Source organism: Aricia agestis, chromosome 19 (assembly GCF_905147365.1).
Source record: "Aricia agestis chromosome 19, ilAriAges1.1, whole genome shotgun sequence".
Lineage (NCBI taxonomy): Eukaryota > Metazoa > Arthropoda > Insecta > Lepidoptera > Lycaenidae > Aricia > Aricia agestis.
The window spans coordinates 11,313,432-11,332,786 of NC_056424.1; the positions used below are offsets into that span (position 1 = coordinate 11,313,432).

The 19,355-nt window shown below is 37.7% G+C and overlaps 2 protein-coding genes across 16 annotated transcripts in view; one reads left to right on the top strand and one right to left on the bottom strand.

Annotated features, from left to right (window-relative positions):
• The window catches only part of LOC121736712 (ankyrin-3-like), a 58,187-nt gene extending 52,359 nt beyond the window's left edge, over positions 1 to 5,828 (bottom strand). For all 15 annotated transcript variants that reach the window (XM_042128080.1, XM_042128096.1, XM_042128095.1 and 12 more), the window contains exon 1: positions 5,546 to 5,828. In XM_042128080.1, coding sequence (XP_041984014.1) covers positions 5,546 to 5,575 — 30 coding nt within the window. In that variant the 5' untranslated portion in view covers positions 5,576 to 5,828. The remainder of the gene's footprint in view (positions 1 to 5,545) is intronic.
• Positions 5,829 to 18,129: 12,301 nt separating this feature from the next.
• The window catches only part of LOC121736868, a 57,785-nt gene continuing 56,559 nt past the window's right edge, over positions 18,130 to 19,355 (top strand). Inside the window, exon 1 of the mRNA XM_042128335.1 lies at positions 18,130 to 18,248. The gene's annotated coding sequence lies outside the window, so the exon portion shown is untranslated. The remainder of the gene's footprint in view (positions 18,249 to 19,355) is intronic.

A 19,355-nucleotide genomic window follows, 5' to 3' on the forward strand; every position in this document is an offset into this window, starting at 1 on the left:
AAATATGTCTGTCACTAAATATTAATACAGACTTATATGGATGTTTTGGCTCGTGACCAAAATTAAAACTAACGTCACCATATTATGTAGAGTCAACTGTTCAGGGTTGTACTTTATTAATTAGAAAATGATTTTTTATTAATTTTTAAAAGGAAATATTACAATAAGAGGGATAGAACTAAATTTCATATCCTATATAGAGAAATATTATATGAAGCCAAGTTGACAATAAGCCTAGTCATAATATTGAGACCCCAAATGTATCCCCAGACAATAAAACATCATCAATAAAATTGGTTCAAGCCTATGTTTGTCTAAGAAGAGGCCACATAACTCCGTTGCGTTGCGGTGCGTCGCCGCAGTGTAAACTCTTCGACGTTTTACATATTACATAATAATAAATAATTATCATGCACGTTGGTGGGCGAATTCGCACCTCTTACGAAATGAGAGGGAACATCAGCGGAATCGTTTACCAATGTCGAAGTAGCTTATGAGTTGGTATATACTACATTGAATCGTTGATTATTGTACTTGTACTACATCGTTTGGATATTTCAACAGAATGACCGACAAGAGATGAAGTGTGTGTAGAATATGAATGGAAGAAGACGTGAGTGGAAGAATCGAATAAGTAACATTTCGTAACATACGGACAGTAACTCATTTTTTCCCTCATAATTTTCATAAAACTTGTAACTTATCTACTTCATAACCTAGCTAATATATTTGGCTACACAATTAATCCACAGATTTTCTATTTCAAATAATTTTTCCGGTCCCATAGCCTCCATTTAAGCAAAAAACGGGAAGTTTTTTCATATTACTTACCTTATTCTTCCACTCACGTCTTGTTTATTGTTTTTCTCTCATCGCTGCAACCTTTTCTCAGAATTTAAACAAATAATGCGTTAAAACAACGCAACGCACCGCAAGAGAGCAATGTGGCTTTCAATAACAGTGCCGCTGGTCCCTGACCTCAATATAAACCGTTGATTAATATTACCTAATTTCGTACCTACCCTTCAATATTTATTTGGCAAATGACATAAAAATACGATGACGACATAGAGACAACATGAAAGCTTTCATAAATAATTGCGCCTAGTTTTTATTATTCGTAGGCCACTGTACTACATACATTTACAATTTTGTAAAGATTAATAGTTACTACTACTACATAATAGAAATCTAACTGGTCTGCTTTTATAATAATTGTATAAGACATCTCCGCTCAAAAGAAACTATCTAACTATCTAAGCCTACGAATAATAAAAACTAAGGAAAAGTAACTCCGTCAAAAAACATACTCCACAATAAGTTTGTCAAAAAAGTGTACCTTAGGTACACATTTCAATATATTTGCAATATTTAGGTGACCTTGAGTGGTACTAGGCTGACGTTACATGACAGATCAAAAGGAACCAAATTTAAAACGAAAATAGTATGGGAGTTACGATTCCCCAGTTTTTTATTATTCGTAGATCTAAGCCTACTAAATAATAGGCTAGATGACTATTTTTTTCTTATTGGTAATTGAAAGAACCGTAAAAAATAGAAACATCACTGAAAGAATAACTCTGATAGCTTAAAAAATCACCAAGATATGACAATTCAAACATCTCATAAAATAGACCTGCCCGAAACGCTCCATGCAAAGTGCTACGAAAGACTGACGTCACTCTTTCGTAGTTTGTACGCATCGGGAGACAACTTTGTTCGATAGGTATATCAAATATTGCGTTTATGAAAGTGGTTTCATAACAAAAGTTGCTTTTAATTGCATAAGTTATCCATTGGTATACAAATATTAAGAAAATCGAGTTGATTATCTAACTTTGAAGGCGCATAACAAAAAAAAATAAAAATGCTATCGAGCTGTAATTTTGGGAACACTTATTTTTCACCGTGATTTCTTTATTTTATGAACAAAATTCGCTAATCTTTGACCTAGTCATCATCCCTATTAAAGATTATAGCGAGTGATGATTATGTCTTCTAGTTATAAAGGTCCAAACAAAAATTGCCCATAAAACAGCCATTAGAACCACAATCCTGAATCGCATTACGCCACAAAGGGGAATACCCGACACTCGTTTAAAATTCCATTTGCGCGCCATTTTCCAATATGGCGTCAAAACGGCCGACAATTTTAATGCAATTTGTTCGTTGGGAAATGTGTTTACAGGGGTTTTAAGGTATGCAATAGGCAAAATACGTTAGGTTGTAAAGGTATTTTACTTTTTGTTTGTTAAAAACTGACCGGTAGCATTATAATGTGACATAATTTGTCTAAAGATTGTGTTATGTTTTTTCTTTGATATTTCATTTTCATTTAAAGTGTTTTTTGTCAAAGAATGTAGACATCCAATTCCAAACTGTATATTTTTTAACTCCCCTGATTCAATGTAGCATAAAGCTTGAACTTTACTCGAAATTTCAATAGTATAAGATAATATTTAAGCTGAAAAATTAGAAAGAGATAAAACAAATAAAAAAACCTGTATAGATCTGACCGGAATTCCAAGAAGTCTTCAACCCAAAAGTCTAATCCAAGCCTTCCGCTTAACGATATTTCCCGAAGCTAACACTGGGCTAAAGTATAAAAATCTTTTTATAACTGAGCTGTAGAGCTTTATGATATAATATCTAGATCATCCAAGATTACATCTTTTACGATATAGGTCAACTTAGCTCATGTAAAATAAGAAAGTATTAGGCACTTAAATTGGATTCCATACTTTCATGTTTTATAGGTACTATACTTAATAAATTGAGAAGCATTTCATTACAATCAAACTTGGTTGAAGCTGCATTTTTTTGAGTTTCTTAGCTTTTAAGTTAGTAGATATTGGCTGCAACTCCGTTGCGCCAAAATTCGTTCATGGTGCGGATACTATGCATCTTAATCGGAATATAAATCATATATCATCTTCGGAAAAAAATCCCTTAATAAATAAATATAAAAAAAATTATATGTCCTTTTCCGGAGCTCTAAGTATCTCCACTTCAAATTTCATTAAAATCCGTTCAATACTTTTTGTGTGGAGAAGTAACAAACACATTCATTCACATACTTTCTTATTATTTATATTTGTGTAATTATTATTTACTATAACGTGGGAGAGCCATGCTTCGGCACGAATGGGGCGGCTCGACCGGAGAAATACCACGTTCTCACAGAAAACCGACATGAAACAGCGCTTGCGCTGTGTTTCGCCGAGTGAGTGAGTTTACCGGAGGCCCAATCCCCTACCCTATTCCCTTTCCTACCCTCCCCTATTCCTTTCCCTTCCCATCCCTACCCTCCCCTATTACGCTATTCCCTCTTAAAAGGTCGGCAACGCACCAGCAGCCCTTCTGATGCTGCGAGTGTCCATGGGCGACGGAAGTTGCTTTCCATCAGGTGACCCGTTTGCTCGTTTGCCCCCTTATTTCATTAAAAAAAAACTTACTGAGTAGTGACTGATCTCAGAGAATAAAAGTTATAAATACAAATATAAATATTAATTAACTTGCGGCATATATTTCATCACCGCACCTTATTACGTAATTTTTGGGGTTGGGGTCAACCCCATTATTATAATATAGCGGTCAAATTATAGTCACGAAAGGGGCATTTCGCTATTTATTCTTTTAAATCATTTACATCATAATTAGTTCTGTTGATTTCATTTAAATGCATTATAAAATGAAACTGTAGTTTTTCATTCTACTGATAGTTTGGTTTGAGATTATACTAATAGAAATTATGATACTCGTAGTTATTAAGTCAAGACTAAAGATCGTATTCAAAAAGCAAACGCGTAAACTACAAACCAATTCAAAGGCATAAGAAATATCAATAAAAGAATATATAGAAGTCGTAAATTAATAAGATAGAGAAAAAGTAAGAAAGAGAGCAATAAAAGAAGACATCTCCAAAATCGGCTACCGTAACCTGGCATAAAAAATAACCTTAAAGCTTAATTACTTTATAGTACGGTAATAAAAATAAAATCCGCTTTGCTAAGGGCATGTGACAAGTGAAATCCCAGCCGGGCTGAAGCCCTACAAGTACAAAGTCAAGGGCAAATTAAATGGAGCAGGTTAACGCAATTCTTTTCCTATACCACGTAGGTTACCTTTACCTGTAATCCTAGTTTTTTACCTTTATTTTTATTTACCTGCCTGATAGTAATTATTATTGAATGTTGTGGTTATGAAACTGGCAAAAACGTTAAGAATTATTGTTCTCTATGAATATCGCTTAATTGTGACAGACTTTGCTAGCAGAATTCCAGTTAGTGTATTACATTACTAGACTTTCCGCGCGGCTTCGCCCGCGTGAATTAGGTATTTCGCAGACAAATTAGTCCACAAAAAATAACCTATGATCCTTCACGTGGGGTACAGATAAGAATCTGTGTCAAATAACAGAAAAATTGCTACAGTAGTTCGTGGGATAAGCCTTTTCAAATAATTTCACCCCGTTTTTTCCACATTTTCCTCTATTCCTTCGTTCCTATTAGTCTTAGCGTGATAAAATATAGCCTATAGCCTTCCTCGATAAATGAACTATCAAACATTGAAAGAATTTTTCAAATCGGACCAGTAGTTCCCGCGACTTAGCTTAGCGCGTTTAAACAAACAAACTCTTCCGCTTTATAATATTATATATAGTAAAGATAGTATAGATTATAATATTAGTATAGATTATCAACGCTCGTAAAACCTGAATCAATACTACCCTGGGAAACTACCCCTAACTAAGAGAAACGAAGAAAGTCGACTGCGCAAAAAAATGGACCACCTTTTTGCTCAGTCGGTCAAAATTAGGACTTGGGGGCTAACCCCCAAGTCATAAAATCATTTTGGCAAACTCTCCTCGAATTCACATGAAGTTTCAAAACTAATTTTGAAACTTCATGTGAATTCGAGGAGAGTTTGCCAAAATGATTTTTTGTTCGGAAAGATAGGAAAAGAAGCTTAGATCGGTTCGATCGTTATCTGAATATAAAGTGAAAATTGTGGAAAATACACAGCTGATGGTTTTCCCAATTTAAATACTCATCAAGACTATAATTAATGTGAACGAAGTAATGATTGAAAAGTTGAATGAAGTTGTAATTAAATTATTTTAATGACGTCTTTATGGCGAATCGCAATGGCGCAAGTTCTATTTCTGTACGTCATAATATTATATGTTAGATATAGCTGCAGCGGACGTAAATTGACATAGTAACATACAGGCTTACAGCAGTAAAACAGTCATATAATGTAGTTTGTAGTAACTATAATATAAACATGGGAATTTTAGTAGGTAAATTATAAAAAATCTAATGTTGCAAAAATATAATCGTTCGCTGGGTACTTTTCTTATTGTGATATCGATTTTATTCTAGACCGGTGAAAATTTTAACCTGGCGACACAGGACCTTCATAGGAGTCAAAGCTAGTTAAAAGAAATTAGCACATGTATAAATTCTTTCGAGTCGGTACTTTCTGTAAATAGAGACTTATGTAAGTCTATATTTGGGTGTCCTTGACTATGCGACAAACTCACCTGGTTAGGCGTCGCCGTCTCCGTCGTCATGTCGACTACTTCATCGACTCCCGAATCCACCCCTCGAACTCCTATCCGCGAGACATCGCGCGAATATCGATTTTACTTTGTCCTCGTACAATCCTCGCATATGATTTAAAAAAGGTAAAAACACTACAGCCTACTCATCGTCACTACGGTAGAAAACACTAGGCGACAATTAAAGCGTCGTTCACGGAATCGTTTGAAGAAAACGGAGTTTGTTGCGTTTGGAGCGTACCGCGGGGGTGCAGGATTCGCCGGCTCTGCGAGCTGGCTGGGTGGGGTGGCTCGTCTGCGCATGCGCGGCCGCTGGTGTGCGTGTGCGTGTATGCCATTATCTAGACCACTTCAACTTGGTCCCCCCGTCCCCCGCGTTTTAGTCGAGAGCGAACAATGCCCGGGCCGACGTACCGGGTACCGGAGGCCAGGTTAGGCTGGTCCCGTCCGCAAATACAATCGATAATGCAGAGCGCTCGGAGGGAACATCAGACGCGGTGTCGGCCGGACAAAGAGGCACAGATTCGGAGTATAAATTATATTTGTATTTAGGATGTTAACTAGCCGTGTCCCGCGGACCCGCGCGGAATACCCGGGCGTGCGCGGTGAGGAGATCGGCTAATTTTGTTCATTTTTCTGCCCATGTAACGAGCTTAAAGGATTTGAGGCTCCTTTTAAAAAACTCTTTAATAATTATCCGTTATTTTAGCTGTATAATTTGGAGATGAATAATTTTTGATCATTTAATGTTTATTGTATTACTAGTGCGATTTGAATGTGTTGCAGACAAAAATGTAACAATTAAGTTTAACATATAGCACATTATCAATCTTTCTCGTATATGAAACTTGGTTTAATCTAAACAGCTGTTCTTTAAACGTAATTTCGTTTAATTGGCTTTTCCCAATGAGTAAACATGGCGCATACACGTGACCAATATTTTGAGATGAGAATTTTTGGGAGCCAATTACAAGTGGCGAAACTTATTTATGTATTAATAAAAAAGGTCACAAAAAATACCACAGGTACGTAGTCATGAACTTATTGCTTCTACTATGTAGTACATACCATTAAAAATATTGAAGGCAGTTAGCGGACTTATCGACATTATTAATTATTGTTTAGGTAATGTCAAGTCAAAATTAGTCGAAAAATCGTAATCTACCAGCTGGGCTTGACACAAACCGACCAAATTAATTAGATCTCCAATCTACCAATGAACAACATAATTATAACTGCAATGTTTTCACGCTAAACGGCAGCCCACGAAGATGCGGCAGCCCCAGCACAGACTAGAAAAAGTTTTGTTCGACGTTTGACAATGTTTGTCAGTATTTTGATATGACGTGTGCAACAAGTCGGAATTTGGTTGGATTATTGACTATACAGGGTGCAATTAAACCTACGGGCCAAATTTTTTTTAGGGCTTAGGTATCATTAGGAGAGCCTATTTAACAAAAAAATAGGGTGTATTTTTTTTCACAACAACATAATTTATCCCACTTAATTGAACCGTGTTTGTGCTAGTAGCGCTCTCAGTTACAACCTTTGTGTAATATTCCCTATTTCTCTGATCTTACGTTGTATGTACGTACTACGTAGATACACACAAAGGCAAAATATAATAATAATAACTCCCACACCGGTTTCGGTGACGGTGGCCAGTTTCATTGAAACCAGGCCAGTTACGCAAGAGTAATTTTATAGTGCCCAAGTGTGTGTATAGTGCCCAAGCACTCTCTATTCCTTTTTCTCTCATAATCTACTGGGACCGAAGACAGACACGACTGGCGAGAGATATCAGGCGCAGGACCGACTTTTTCCATGCCCATCCGACGCATGGATCATCTTACTTGTCAGACAATCAGGTGATCAGCCTGCATTGTCCTAACCAAACTTGTAAATAACATGTTTCCAACGCGGGAATCGAGCCCACGACCTTCGAGTCAAGTCAAGTTAACCACTGGACCACGGAGGCGTTGGCAAAGGCAAAATATGTAACTAAACAAGCTAAATATAGGTATCTCTCTTCAATTCCAGGGAATGTCACCTAACCGAATTTCCGTGTTGTCGCCTGTCGGGGAGAAAGGGAAATCCACTTACCCCGGCGATTGCCAGCCCTATTACACTGACAGGTTGTTTTTATGGAAACTGAAAGGGTCAGGCCACAACACTGAGTTGCGGCGTCGTATCGCAAAAAGAACATCGCACAGAAATGCGATGCGTTGTTACAACGCAAAAATTTCATCGGAAATGTCGCTGACGCATCGCTTACCACGATGCTTTCTGCGACTTCGTAGATTTTTACGATGCGGTGCCGCAAGGCACTTGTGGCCTGGCCCAAAGCCTATTAAACAACGTGTGGCACTCGGGGACTGCCGCGGTAAAGATTTCGCATAGCATTTTATCAACTTATGCAATTATAATTTGTATACGTCGAGTCGCACGCACCACATCACACATCCACCACACACCCGAGCCACACTGAGCCGAACTGAAACGAATGTTAGGTGTTTTTCGTTACGGAATTTCTCGATTTAGTCGTCGCGCTCAAATCCCACAATAAAAACTAAGCAATAGGTTAAAAACATCTACACGTCAATAGAAAAGCATACGCTGTTGAAACTCTACACTCTACAGTCTACAGGCTTTATTTATTATAGGAGAAAAGCTGTTAAAAGCAGCTGATAGTGGCTCTGGCCTCTCGATAAGTAGTAGTAGTAGTAGAAAGACGCAGTTGAAATCAGCTGTTAAAATACCTATTGCGTATTGCCTAAACCAGGTTTTTTCAATCTTTACTACCTATAGCTCACTTATGGATATTCTGTTGCTGCGCCCTTCTTTAGGTGGGAATTTTCATACATAGAATAATATAATATTTGATTTAAAGACACTGCTAGATAGACGCTGCCCGCAACTTTGCTGAATCAAAATTCGGTTAAAAGGAACAGTAAATATTTCTGAAATAAAAATATATTCTAAGCTTTTTTTCCCACTCGATCCTATAATCATATGTCTGTTCTATATTTTCCTATTCTATCTGCATACGAAATTTAATCAAAATCGGTTTAAAGTTTTTACCGTGAATAGGTCACAAAACATACAGACACACTTCCGTTTTTATGTGAGTAAATTATTAATAAAAAAATAATATTTAAGAAATTTAAGTCTCAAAGACTTGCCACACTCATTACAACTGGTAAATTTACCGTAAAAGTTTCACTAAATAAGTAAAAGCCGCAAAACCGCAGTCGTCAGTGGCATTGTTTTCTCTGCTATTAACTTTACAGTACAGTGAACACGAAGGGTTGAGAAAGGGACTTTCATCTATTAGAAAGAACCCTTTTTAACTCCAGGCAGAGACATATATTTCAATGTAAAAGGTTTTTAATAAGAGTAAAATATAAATACCTAATGTGCGAAAATTTAAAATATTTGCCGAATACAACCAACAAAGGCAGATATAATCGATTGACACGACATAATATTTTCTAACTAAAGCTTTAATTTTCAATTTAATTAATATTTATTTATTTTATTTATTTATTTATTTAATGCAGGCATCTTGGCCCATATTATAAATACCTTATAGACTAACATACATACAATTATACTAAAATCTAACACTAACACTAAAACACTAAACACGTATTGTCTGCGACGTGGGGCGCGACGTGTTCAGAAGTCGTCCTCGGAACCTCCTGTAGATGACTCCAATCGGCCAGAACTCCTTCTTCTCGAAGGTCGGTAGATGGTGCGTCGGGACTCTCACCACAAAGGAGCTAAAATTCACTTTGTGGCGGGACTCCAAGCGCTCGACCCTCAAGACGAAGTGGGTCTTGCTCCTGATGTAGTTCACGACCTGCTCGACCGTCGTGGACCAGTGCAGCCTGGACACGTACAGCGGCGTCACGGGAGTCTTACGCCGCAACAGCTGCTCGGGTCCTTCGGGTGCGGTGCCGCGATGGCTGCGGACGACGGGTTTCTTCTTCTTCCTCTCCACTCTTATAAACCCGTCATCATCGCACTTTCGGTCCTTTTCGGAGGGAGGACACTCCTTTGCAGGGGCCTCCTTTTTCCCTTTGTTTTTGGAACGCGGGGGGCATATTACCTATGCCTTATAGATAAGGTATAAGATGTATGTGTATTTGTTAATAAGTTCGGAAATATTCGTCTGTTTTCGATTTTTTCACACATGCTTGCCGCATACACACGTTTTCCGCATTCGACTTGGAATTCCGTGAGACTAGCGAAAACGTTTGTTTTTCTAGACTTGCGAACGCGCCGACTTGCACTCGACACGAACGTGCAGAATTCGTTCCGTTCGGAAAAAAGCGAACGTGTGCTTCAGTTTATGTATTTTCTACTGATTCCATGCATTCGGATGTCAGATTTTTTTTTTATCAAATAAGGGGACAAACGAGCAAACGGGTCACCTGATGGTAAGCAACTACCGTCGCCCATGGCAACGCACCTGCAGCTCTTCTGATGTTGCCCACTCGCAACATCAGAAGAGCTGCAGGTGCGTTGCCGGCCTTTTAAGAGGGAATACGCTCTTTTCTTGAAGGTTTGCAGGTCGTATAGGTCCGGAAATACTGCTGGTGACAGTTCGTTCCAGAGTTTCCTGCAGCTCTTCTGATGTTGCCCACTCGCAACATCAGAAGAGCTGCAGGTGCGTTGCCGGCCTTTTAAGAGGGAATACGCTCTTTTCTTGAAGGTTTGCAGGTCGTATAGGTCCGGAAATACTGCTGGTGACAGTTCGTTCCAGAGTTTTACAGTGCGCGGCAGAAAGTTACGCAAAAAACGCACTGTGGAAGACTGCCACTCATCAAGGTGATGAGGATGGTATGTTTTTCGCGTGGGACGATAGCGAAAAGTTGCAGGTGGTATGATTCCGAACAATTCTTCAGAGCACTCCCCGTGATACAACCAATAGAGTATGCAGAGTGAAGCTACATCTCGGCGTAATTCCAGTGGGTCCAAGCTGTTTGAAACACTATGGCAGTCAACAATTCGAGCGGCCCTTCGTTGGATACGATCCAGAGGGAGCAGTTGGTATTTTGGCCCCCCTCCCCAGAGATGAGAACAATATTCCATATGAGGCCGAACCTGCGCCTTGTAGAGTTGTAGGCGTTGTTCCGGACTGAAGTACTGTCTCGCTCTGTTAAGAACACCAAGCTTCTTCGAGGTTAATTTGGCCTTACCCTCTAGATGATATCGGAACTGGACTTCACGCGATATGTTGACGCCAAGTATCTCAATGCTAGGGGAGATGGTTAAATATGTGCCCTCGAAACGGGGATATACGACCATTGGTGACTTTTTAGTGGTGAACGCGCAGACTTGTGTCTTGGCAGGGTTGAATTGGACCAAGTTACATCTACCCCATTCAGAGACCTTCTCCAATGAATTCTCCACCTTAGACACAAGTTCGTTTCGACTCTCAGTGACATTTTGCCGAGAAGTATTAGGGGAGCCGGTATATACAGCATCACCTGTACTATCATCCGCATAGCAATGAATGCCGTTGGTTTGTAAAATGTCATTGATATGCAGTATGAATAGAGTAGGCGATAGCACACAGCCCTGAGGGACACCAGCACCAACAGACTGAGTTTCCGAGCTCCGCAGGTGAATATGGAGAAGACTAAGGACTGGACAAGTTTGATTTTTGTCTTCCGTGAGATGTTACGATCTTTCAATATTCTTTGGAGCTGCGACATTGCATTCTTGGCCATACCTATACGTCTTCTGATATCCTTTTCGCATTATTTGGTTAGATTGTAAGTAATAAATCGTAAATAAAAATATCAACTCGCTATTAACTACAGCTAAATCTTAATTATTTTCTTGATGTCTATAATTCTTTGCATTAATTTGGGTCAAAACTAAATTTTGTATACCTATTTATGATTTATTTTTATAAACAACCCACATATAAGTTTAATTGACACTTGAATAACTCAATTATTTTGAACTAACAGAGCGTTTGTGGCCTACTGGGTACCTAGACGTATGATTCGCACTCGAGAGGGTGCTGATTCGATCCCGGGTTGAGGCGTGAACTAATGAGACATTTGCAGATCTCAAGTGCATAATATGGAAGCTCGTACGGAAACATCGTGAGGAAGCTCTCACATGGTTTAGTCCCAGACGTACTGATCTGCTCATTCCTCTGGACTAGGCCGACTATGTTGCGAGAATGCCCTATAATATATTATGCTTGGGCAACTATACGCATATTTGAAATCATGTTCGAATCAGTACGGTATATGAAAAGTGGTTACTTCGCTTTGAAAAAAAAATGTATGTCATCTACAATATTATGTTATTAATGTTTTTTTTGAACTAAAATGCAAAAATTAGGATGATTTTTACTTTTTAGTTCAGTTTCATCAATCCGGTCGGATCCGGCCGGACCCGGCCGGATTGATGGGAACCCGGTCAAATCTGGTCCGGATTGAAAATGACGCCGGGTTGCAATCCCTATCTAGGACTAAAATAATTTACCATGTTGATACTAAAGTTAAGTGAAATATTTGTTTACCTACCGCGTTCCAAACACGTTTCTAATATTTTAGAGCGCATGTTGATGTAGAGAAAATGATTTGCAAATAAACATTTTCACTGAATATAGACTTTCTAGATATAGGCAGAATAAATTATTATTTATCAAGATCTTATTTATGATGATAATATTTTGCTTAAAAAGTAAGAGCCAATCATAATATTATTGACTTTGGTAATTTTATAAAAGCTGAAAGTTTTTCTGTAGATGACCCCTATAGAGGTAAGAACCTACCAGCAACTATGTAATTTCGTAGTATTTTTTCATATGATCACTATACATGCGGACTAATATTTTTCTTTTCATTTTTTCACAGATGATGATGATGATGATGACATGATCGCATATAATTCTCTGACAGTGACTCTGACAGTGAATCAGAGAGAGATGAAAGCGACACAAGCAAAAGAGAGAATGAAAATGATTTTTTTTTCATGTTCAAGGAGGCAGCTGACGTATAATCCAGTGTTATGGTCAGCTGACTATGTTTTACTTTTAAAATACTACATAAAAAATTTACTCTGATAAATTTTCAAATGAGAGGAAATTACTGAAAAAATTTTTTTTTCTTCATGCGCCACTGCCCACCCCACCCACGGAGTTGCAGCTGACGGTCGCTAGTATTCATAGTATAAGTCTCTTATCCATTTTACAAAAAAAATTTTGACCAAAAATGTACCTGGCTCCCGGCTGTAGAGTTACATGACGTAAATCGTTTAACGTATTCGTTTTCCGTATTCTGTGTAAGTCCGTGGGAGAGCCATGCTTCGGCACGAATGGGCCGGCTCGACCGGATAAATACCACGGCCTCACAGAAAACCGGCGTGAAACAGCGCTTGCGCTGTGTTTCGAAGAGTGAGTGAGTTTACCGGAGGCCCAATCCCCTACCCCCCTAGAAATGTCGCAGTTGAAAACAATTTGTTACCCCAGGAGGGTACCAACTGCGTTGGAGAATCCCTCTCTGGACGTCCATGCTCAGGAACCCTTGGAACTGAGCGTGGACGTCCAGGCTGCCCCTCGTATTCTTGGGAGGGCAAAACTGCGCTCCAATCTGCTCGGGGCAAGAGCAAACACACAAAGGCACCCCCCTCGATATTAAACATGGACTTTTGTAATATCAGGGGATTACACTCCAACCTTAATGCCGTCCATTACCACCTTGAGACGGCAAAGCCGGCTTTGCTTTTTTAACCGAGACGCAGATATCATACTTTAATGTTTCTATCTTTTTCGTGACCTTAAGTGACAGAAACAGCACGGCCTTAAAGGACCGGCCTGTTGTCGGCCGGAAACACCGAGTGTGAACCAATCAGTGAGGCCCATTCACTGCAGGACTGCCGTGCAGTCTTGCCGTGAATGGGCCTTTTTAGTCTAAAATTTTAGGAACATGCCACAAGATAATAAAGGTTCGGATGGTAATAGACACAATACCGTTGTCGAAAAAAAAAACATAGTACTAACTTAATTACAGTTCGACAAGGCTTTATTTGAACTATGGAATGTAGATGGAGGAGAACTATCTCTGTATGTAAAAAGTGTCCGCTGAAATGCGTTAAATTAGGGTGGCGCTACAGTAGCTACAGGGTAAATTTTAAATCATTTAGCAGCTTTTATTTCAGCTATTTTAGGTTATATTTTAATATATACTTCAATTTATATTTTGTCAGCTATTTTAGGTTATATTTTAATATACTTCAATTTATACTTTGTCACCAACGGCTACATTCATTCCATACCCTTTGCTGCAGCTAGCGCCACTCTTGGAGGATTTTTCAACTGTTATTTACTGCGTACAGCTGGACACTTTTTCAAAATATATCCCCCATATAAGATAGTTCTCGTCCATCTACCCTCCATAATTTCAACGTTTGAACTGTCAAACACATGTCAAAAATGACGTTTTTCTATGATAGAAGCGCTTAGTTCCTTTTCTCGCCACGTTCAAATAAAGCCTTGTCGAACTGTACCTCTATTTTCGGGGATCATGATCCCTGGGCTGGGGGAAGCCTTGACCCAGAAGTGGGATAGCATACTGCATAGACTCTTAAAAATGTCCCCTGGAACCGCGCATTATGAGAGAACAGCAATACTAGGTTAGGAGCAATTCTCGTATTAATTGTGTCCGAAATTAGCCGCGCGTGCCGGACGGATTTAGAGAATACACATCTGCGTAGCGTTATCGCCGACGATCTATGGTGGAGGAGGGGGACATGATCATCATCACTTTTATAATAATTATACTCATAGTTCGTTTAGGCTCATAATATTGACTGAGACTGTTTTTGGATAGGTTATTGGTGTAACACATAAAGACGTACAAACGAATATTTTGTATTGAAATAGTCTTGATCCTGTGGGTATGACCTCTTATAATTAAGTGCGAGCTTACGTGGTAGAGCCATGCTTCGGCACGAATGGGCTGGCTCGACCGGAGAAATGCCATGGGCTCACAGAAAACCAGCGTGAATAGAGATGGGCATTTACCCGGTAAAAACCCGAGGCTCGGGTAAATACCCATTTATACCTATTTTTACCCACCCATTTTCATTTTATACCGGGTATAAATTAAAATCAGTTTATATCTCTAAAATATTAGCTAAAACAGATAATGTGACCCTTCTGATAAATAAAAATGACTTTTAAAAATGGCGTTTACGCTAAATACACCGACAATCACGAGCAGCCATTGCTTACGTAGTCGATGTTGAGGAAATACACTGCTCGTGATTGGTGGATTCAAGTGGTGTCCTATACAACTTAAATACACAATAATTATTGATTTGATTAAGTTCTTTTTTTAATTAAATTATGAAGACTAGATATTATATGTATGCTGTACACGAGTATGCGTAAATTTTATTTTTTATACCTGTATTATTATTTAGATTATTACTTGGAAGCGAAATTCAAAATCATTGTTATAGTAATATAGTGCGCTGTGTTTCGCCGAGTGAGTGAGTTTACCGGAGGCCCAATTCCCTTCCCTACCTTTCCCCATTGCCTTCCTCACCTCCCCTACCCTGTAATCCTATTCCCTCTTAAAAGGCCGGCAACGCACCTGCAGCTCTTCTGATGTTGCGTGTGTCCATGGGCGGCGGAAGTTGCTTTCCATCAAGTGACCCGTTTGCTCGTTTGCCCCCCTTATTTCATTAAAAAAAATTAATATTCATTTCAAATGTAATAGTAGAGCATATTGTATAGAATGTAGGTTGTAGAGTTTTGTACTAAGGGCAATGGTGATCCATCTTATCTTTTAGGCCCTAAATATTATTGATTTTTTCATAGTTAACATAGTACTCAAATGTTCCAGTTATTTCATAGTAAGATGAACTACAAAAACTCATAAACTAACACTATGAAACATTTCAGGAACGCCATTAGAAATGGATGTTTACATTTCACATAAATTACATGGAATATTGTTTTTATTTCATAGTTTCATTGGTCGTAAAACAAAACTAAGGTCAAGCTCACACTATTGTAAACAGTTTGTGTGCGCAGATATTTTTATTATCTCACTTGTATTTTTAGTCTAACGTGATAATTGCGACGCTACAAGGGCGAATAAAGGGTTATTATAAAAGCATATTTTAAGAATTTAGAAGGCTGTGACTTGTGGTAGAAGTACAATGATTGGTCACCAAGTGGAGGTTGGTTTTCTGTCACAGTGATAGACCACACCGTCAGCTAGTTTAGGTGCGTAACAGTCCGAAGAATAAACAATATAATGATAATTTTAGGGTTCCGTACCCAAAGGGTAAAAACGGGACCCTATTACTGAGATTTCGATGTCTGTCTGTCTGTCTGTCCATCTGTCTGGCTGTATCTCAAGAACGGTGATAGCTAGAGCGTTGAACTTTTCACAGATTATGTATTTCTATTGCCGCTATAATAACAAATAATAAAAACAAAATAACATTAATATGTAAAAAAATGACGTTTGTTGTATGGGAGCCATACAACAAACGTCATTTTTTTGCTTTTTTTGCCTTATATCAATAATGGATATATGTAGGTAGGCACTTGAAATATTCACAAAATACTAAATAGTACTTGTATTTTAATAATCAAAAATAAAATTTAAATAAAATAAATAATTAAAGAGGGCTCCCGCCTCCCATACAAAAAACACATTTTTTACAATTTTTTTAATGTTAATGGGAATAAATTTGTCGGCCCGTGTGCTGTCACAGCAAAGGGTAATAAAAAGAACAGTAATAAAAAGAAACCTAAAATGTTACAATAATTCTTGGCAGTTGAAGTCGCGGGCATAATAAATGTTAAATAGTAATCTAAGATTTTAGACCCTGATAGTTTAATTGTTTTATAAAGTTGTGACAGACTTTAACTTAATCAACTAAGTTTTGCTGTTTACAAGGTGTTTATAATTAGTTTATAGTTCCTTGTTAGTGACAGATGACAGTTTGACATAATCATTATTAATTTGCCGTTATTAATTTAACTAGAGATCGCCCTATGGTCGAAATTCGACCTTAGTTTCAACGACATTAGGACTAATACCTATATTTTGTAAAAAATATATATATATCGACTTTATCATATTTTTTCAACTCTTGTCTCTGGGACTCAGCTGATCTCAGACTGGCCGCGTAAGCATTGTCTAATAAACAAAAACTATAATCCATTTTCAATTTGTCACCTTGTTGTCAACAAACTTCAACCATAAATAAAAGAGTATAATTCGTATTTCGTATGTATAGGCTTGTCACTCAAAAATCTGTCATTTTTCATAGTGTGTGTAATGTTTTATTTGTTAAAAAATGTATGAAAAAAGTATAATTTCAAAATAATATTAGCTCGATGCACTCCTTCACCATATAAACTATAACTGTGCAAAATTTCATTCGCCCACGTTTCCCCATTTTTCGTCAAAAGGGATACAAAGTTTTTGGCTCACGTATTAATATATAGATTTAGTACTAAGGAATAATTAATCTTTCTAATAGGGCTTAATTTTTGGTAAAATAATCTTTATACATTTTTTTTATCACAGTTCTGATGTTAAGATGTAATGAAGAAAACACCAGTTATTTTCATTACATCTTACCATAATCGCCGCACTCAAATACGAATATTGATTAAGCTTAGCTATAATAAAATGAATATTTTGACATAAGCCTCACGTCAAACACTTCTTATAATTGAAGTTTAATCATCATTAAATGTATTTGAAAGCAGCAGTTAGTGGGCTTTGATCAATTAGCTTAGCGTAGTGAGTCCATTTGAGTAGGTTACTCATCATCATCGTCATCATATTATACAGGTTAAACCATGAAGTAAATATACCTAGCGGAATAGAGCAACAATCTCGAGCTGTCAAACGAAACCGAAATTGATTTACGTCTGTGTGTAGACACTTTGCGTATACACTTACACAAGCGTCTTTCTAAGAGATTAAATTGTCAACGTGCCGATAAGTGCCGACTGGACGTCAAACAGATGAAAAAAATTGGTTCTGCTGTCATCACACGTCTCTTTTTACCACGCAGTGTTACTGACAGTGACATCTGGCTTGCTCAGGCTTTGTTTCTCTATTCCGCTAAGTATATTAACTTTATAGGTAAAACTTAGTAAGACCGAGCAGTACTAGTTTTCCAAGCATTATTCCAATTTTGGATAAGTTCCCACCCGCAACTCCGTTGCGCCAAAATTCGTTTATCGCGTGAGTACCGTACATTTTTCCGGGATAAAAAGTATCTTATGTCATTTCGCAATACTCAACGTACTTATCTCCATACTCAGCAAAATCGGTTAAGCGGTTGGGGGTGAAGATGTAACAGAAATATACCGCATTCATAATATTATATCAATAACCGATTATTATGCAAAATTGTAAGAAACAGTACCTTACCTCCCATCATCACCCATAATTATTTCAGTCTTGTCGTACTCTTAATTACATATATTTGTATTATATCGGTCAATACTCTTTCCTGTCCTCGCTTCGATGTTAAATTTAGCCAGTTCGCCTCATGATGTTGCTCAGAAGTATCGTGTTGTTAATCTGTGGTCTGTGCTAGTCTGTGGTTGTCTGTGGTCTCTGTATATAAACAAAGTGATCTGTGCAGTGCTTGGATTGATTTTGTAAAGATTCAGGTGAGAGAGTCTTTCTACGGTTTAAAAAGTCCGTTGTTTTTTTTTCTTTTTCGAATTTCCAAATAGCGGTTTAACTAATTCCTTTTTTCGAATTTTGAAATTGAACCGTTTGTTTTGGTGACAGTTCCAGCTTTGTTCCTGAGTACTGTAAGTAAATACATAATAATTATAGTGTATTATAATAAGAAGATACTTATATAATTTTAAATTGTAGCTCCATAGTTGTATTATTATTCGATATTTTTTTAAATTTCGTGATTTCATTTAATAGGGCCTAATCCCAAGTCTGAACAGTTCGTTTTTATTTATTATAATAAGTTTCATTATTATTTATTATGTATTAGATTAGATACAACATATCAGGTAGAATTCATTGTTTATCCACTAATGCCCAGTTTCTGAAATTGTATAAGTACAGAAATGTATATACTTTAAATAGAGCTTTTGATTGGCTAACGCTAGTCGCTACATTTACCCATTTAACGAGGCTTTTGAAAAAAAAAAACTCCTGAAAATAAGCATACATCCAAGGGCGGATCCCAGGGGGGGGGGCCCCTGGGCTGAGTCCAGGTAGGTGAACCACTAAGTAAAATTGTTAAACATACGGATTTTATATATTTTTTATAGATTTTATTTAAGTACTTTCAATATTTAATTAATTTAATATACCTAATACTTTGTTTTATTTACAGACACAAGAATTTAAATTATAAGTTCTTGTGTCTTGACCACGACTATGTGACCCCCCCTGGCGCCAAAGATGGATCAGCCCTTGCATACGTTTCTTCGTTTCTTTAGTTTTGTGGTCATTTACACAAAAATCATCGGCAGCTTTACAATATTTATAGTTGATCGCGCGGGAACCGTATTTTTCCGGGATGAAAAGTATCCTATGTCCTTTCCCGGGACTCAAAGTATCTTTATATCCAATTTCAGCAAATTCGGTTTAGTGGTTTGGATGTGAAGAGGAAGACAGACAGACACACTTTCGCATTTATAGTTAATATTAGTATGGACATTGCCTATCTTTCGCTGTAAGAAGTATCAGAAGTTGATTGCTAGGCAGATGGCGGACCTATGTCATTAACGGCCGTTCCCAATATTTGA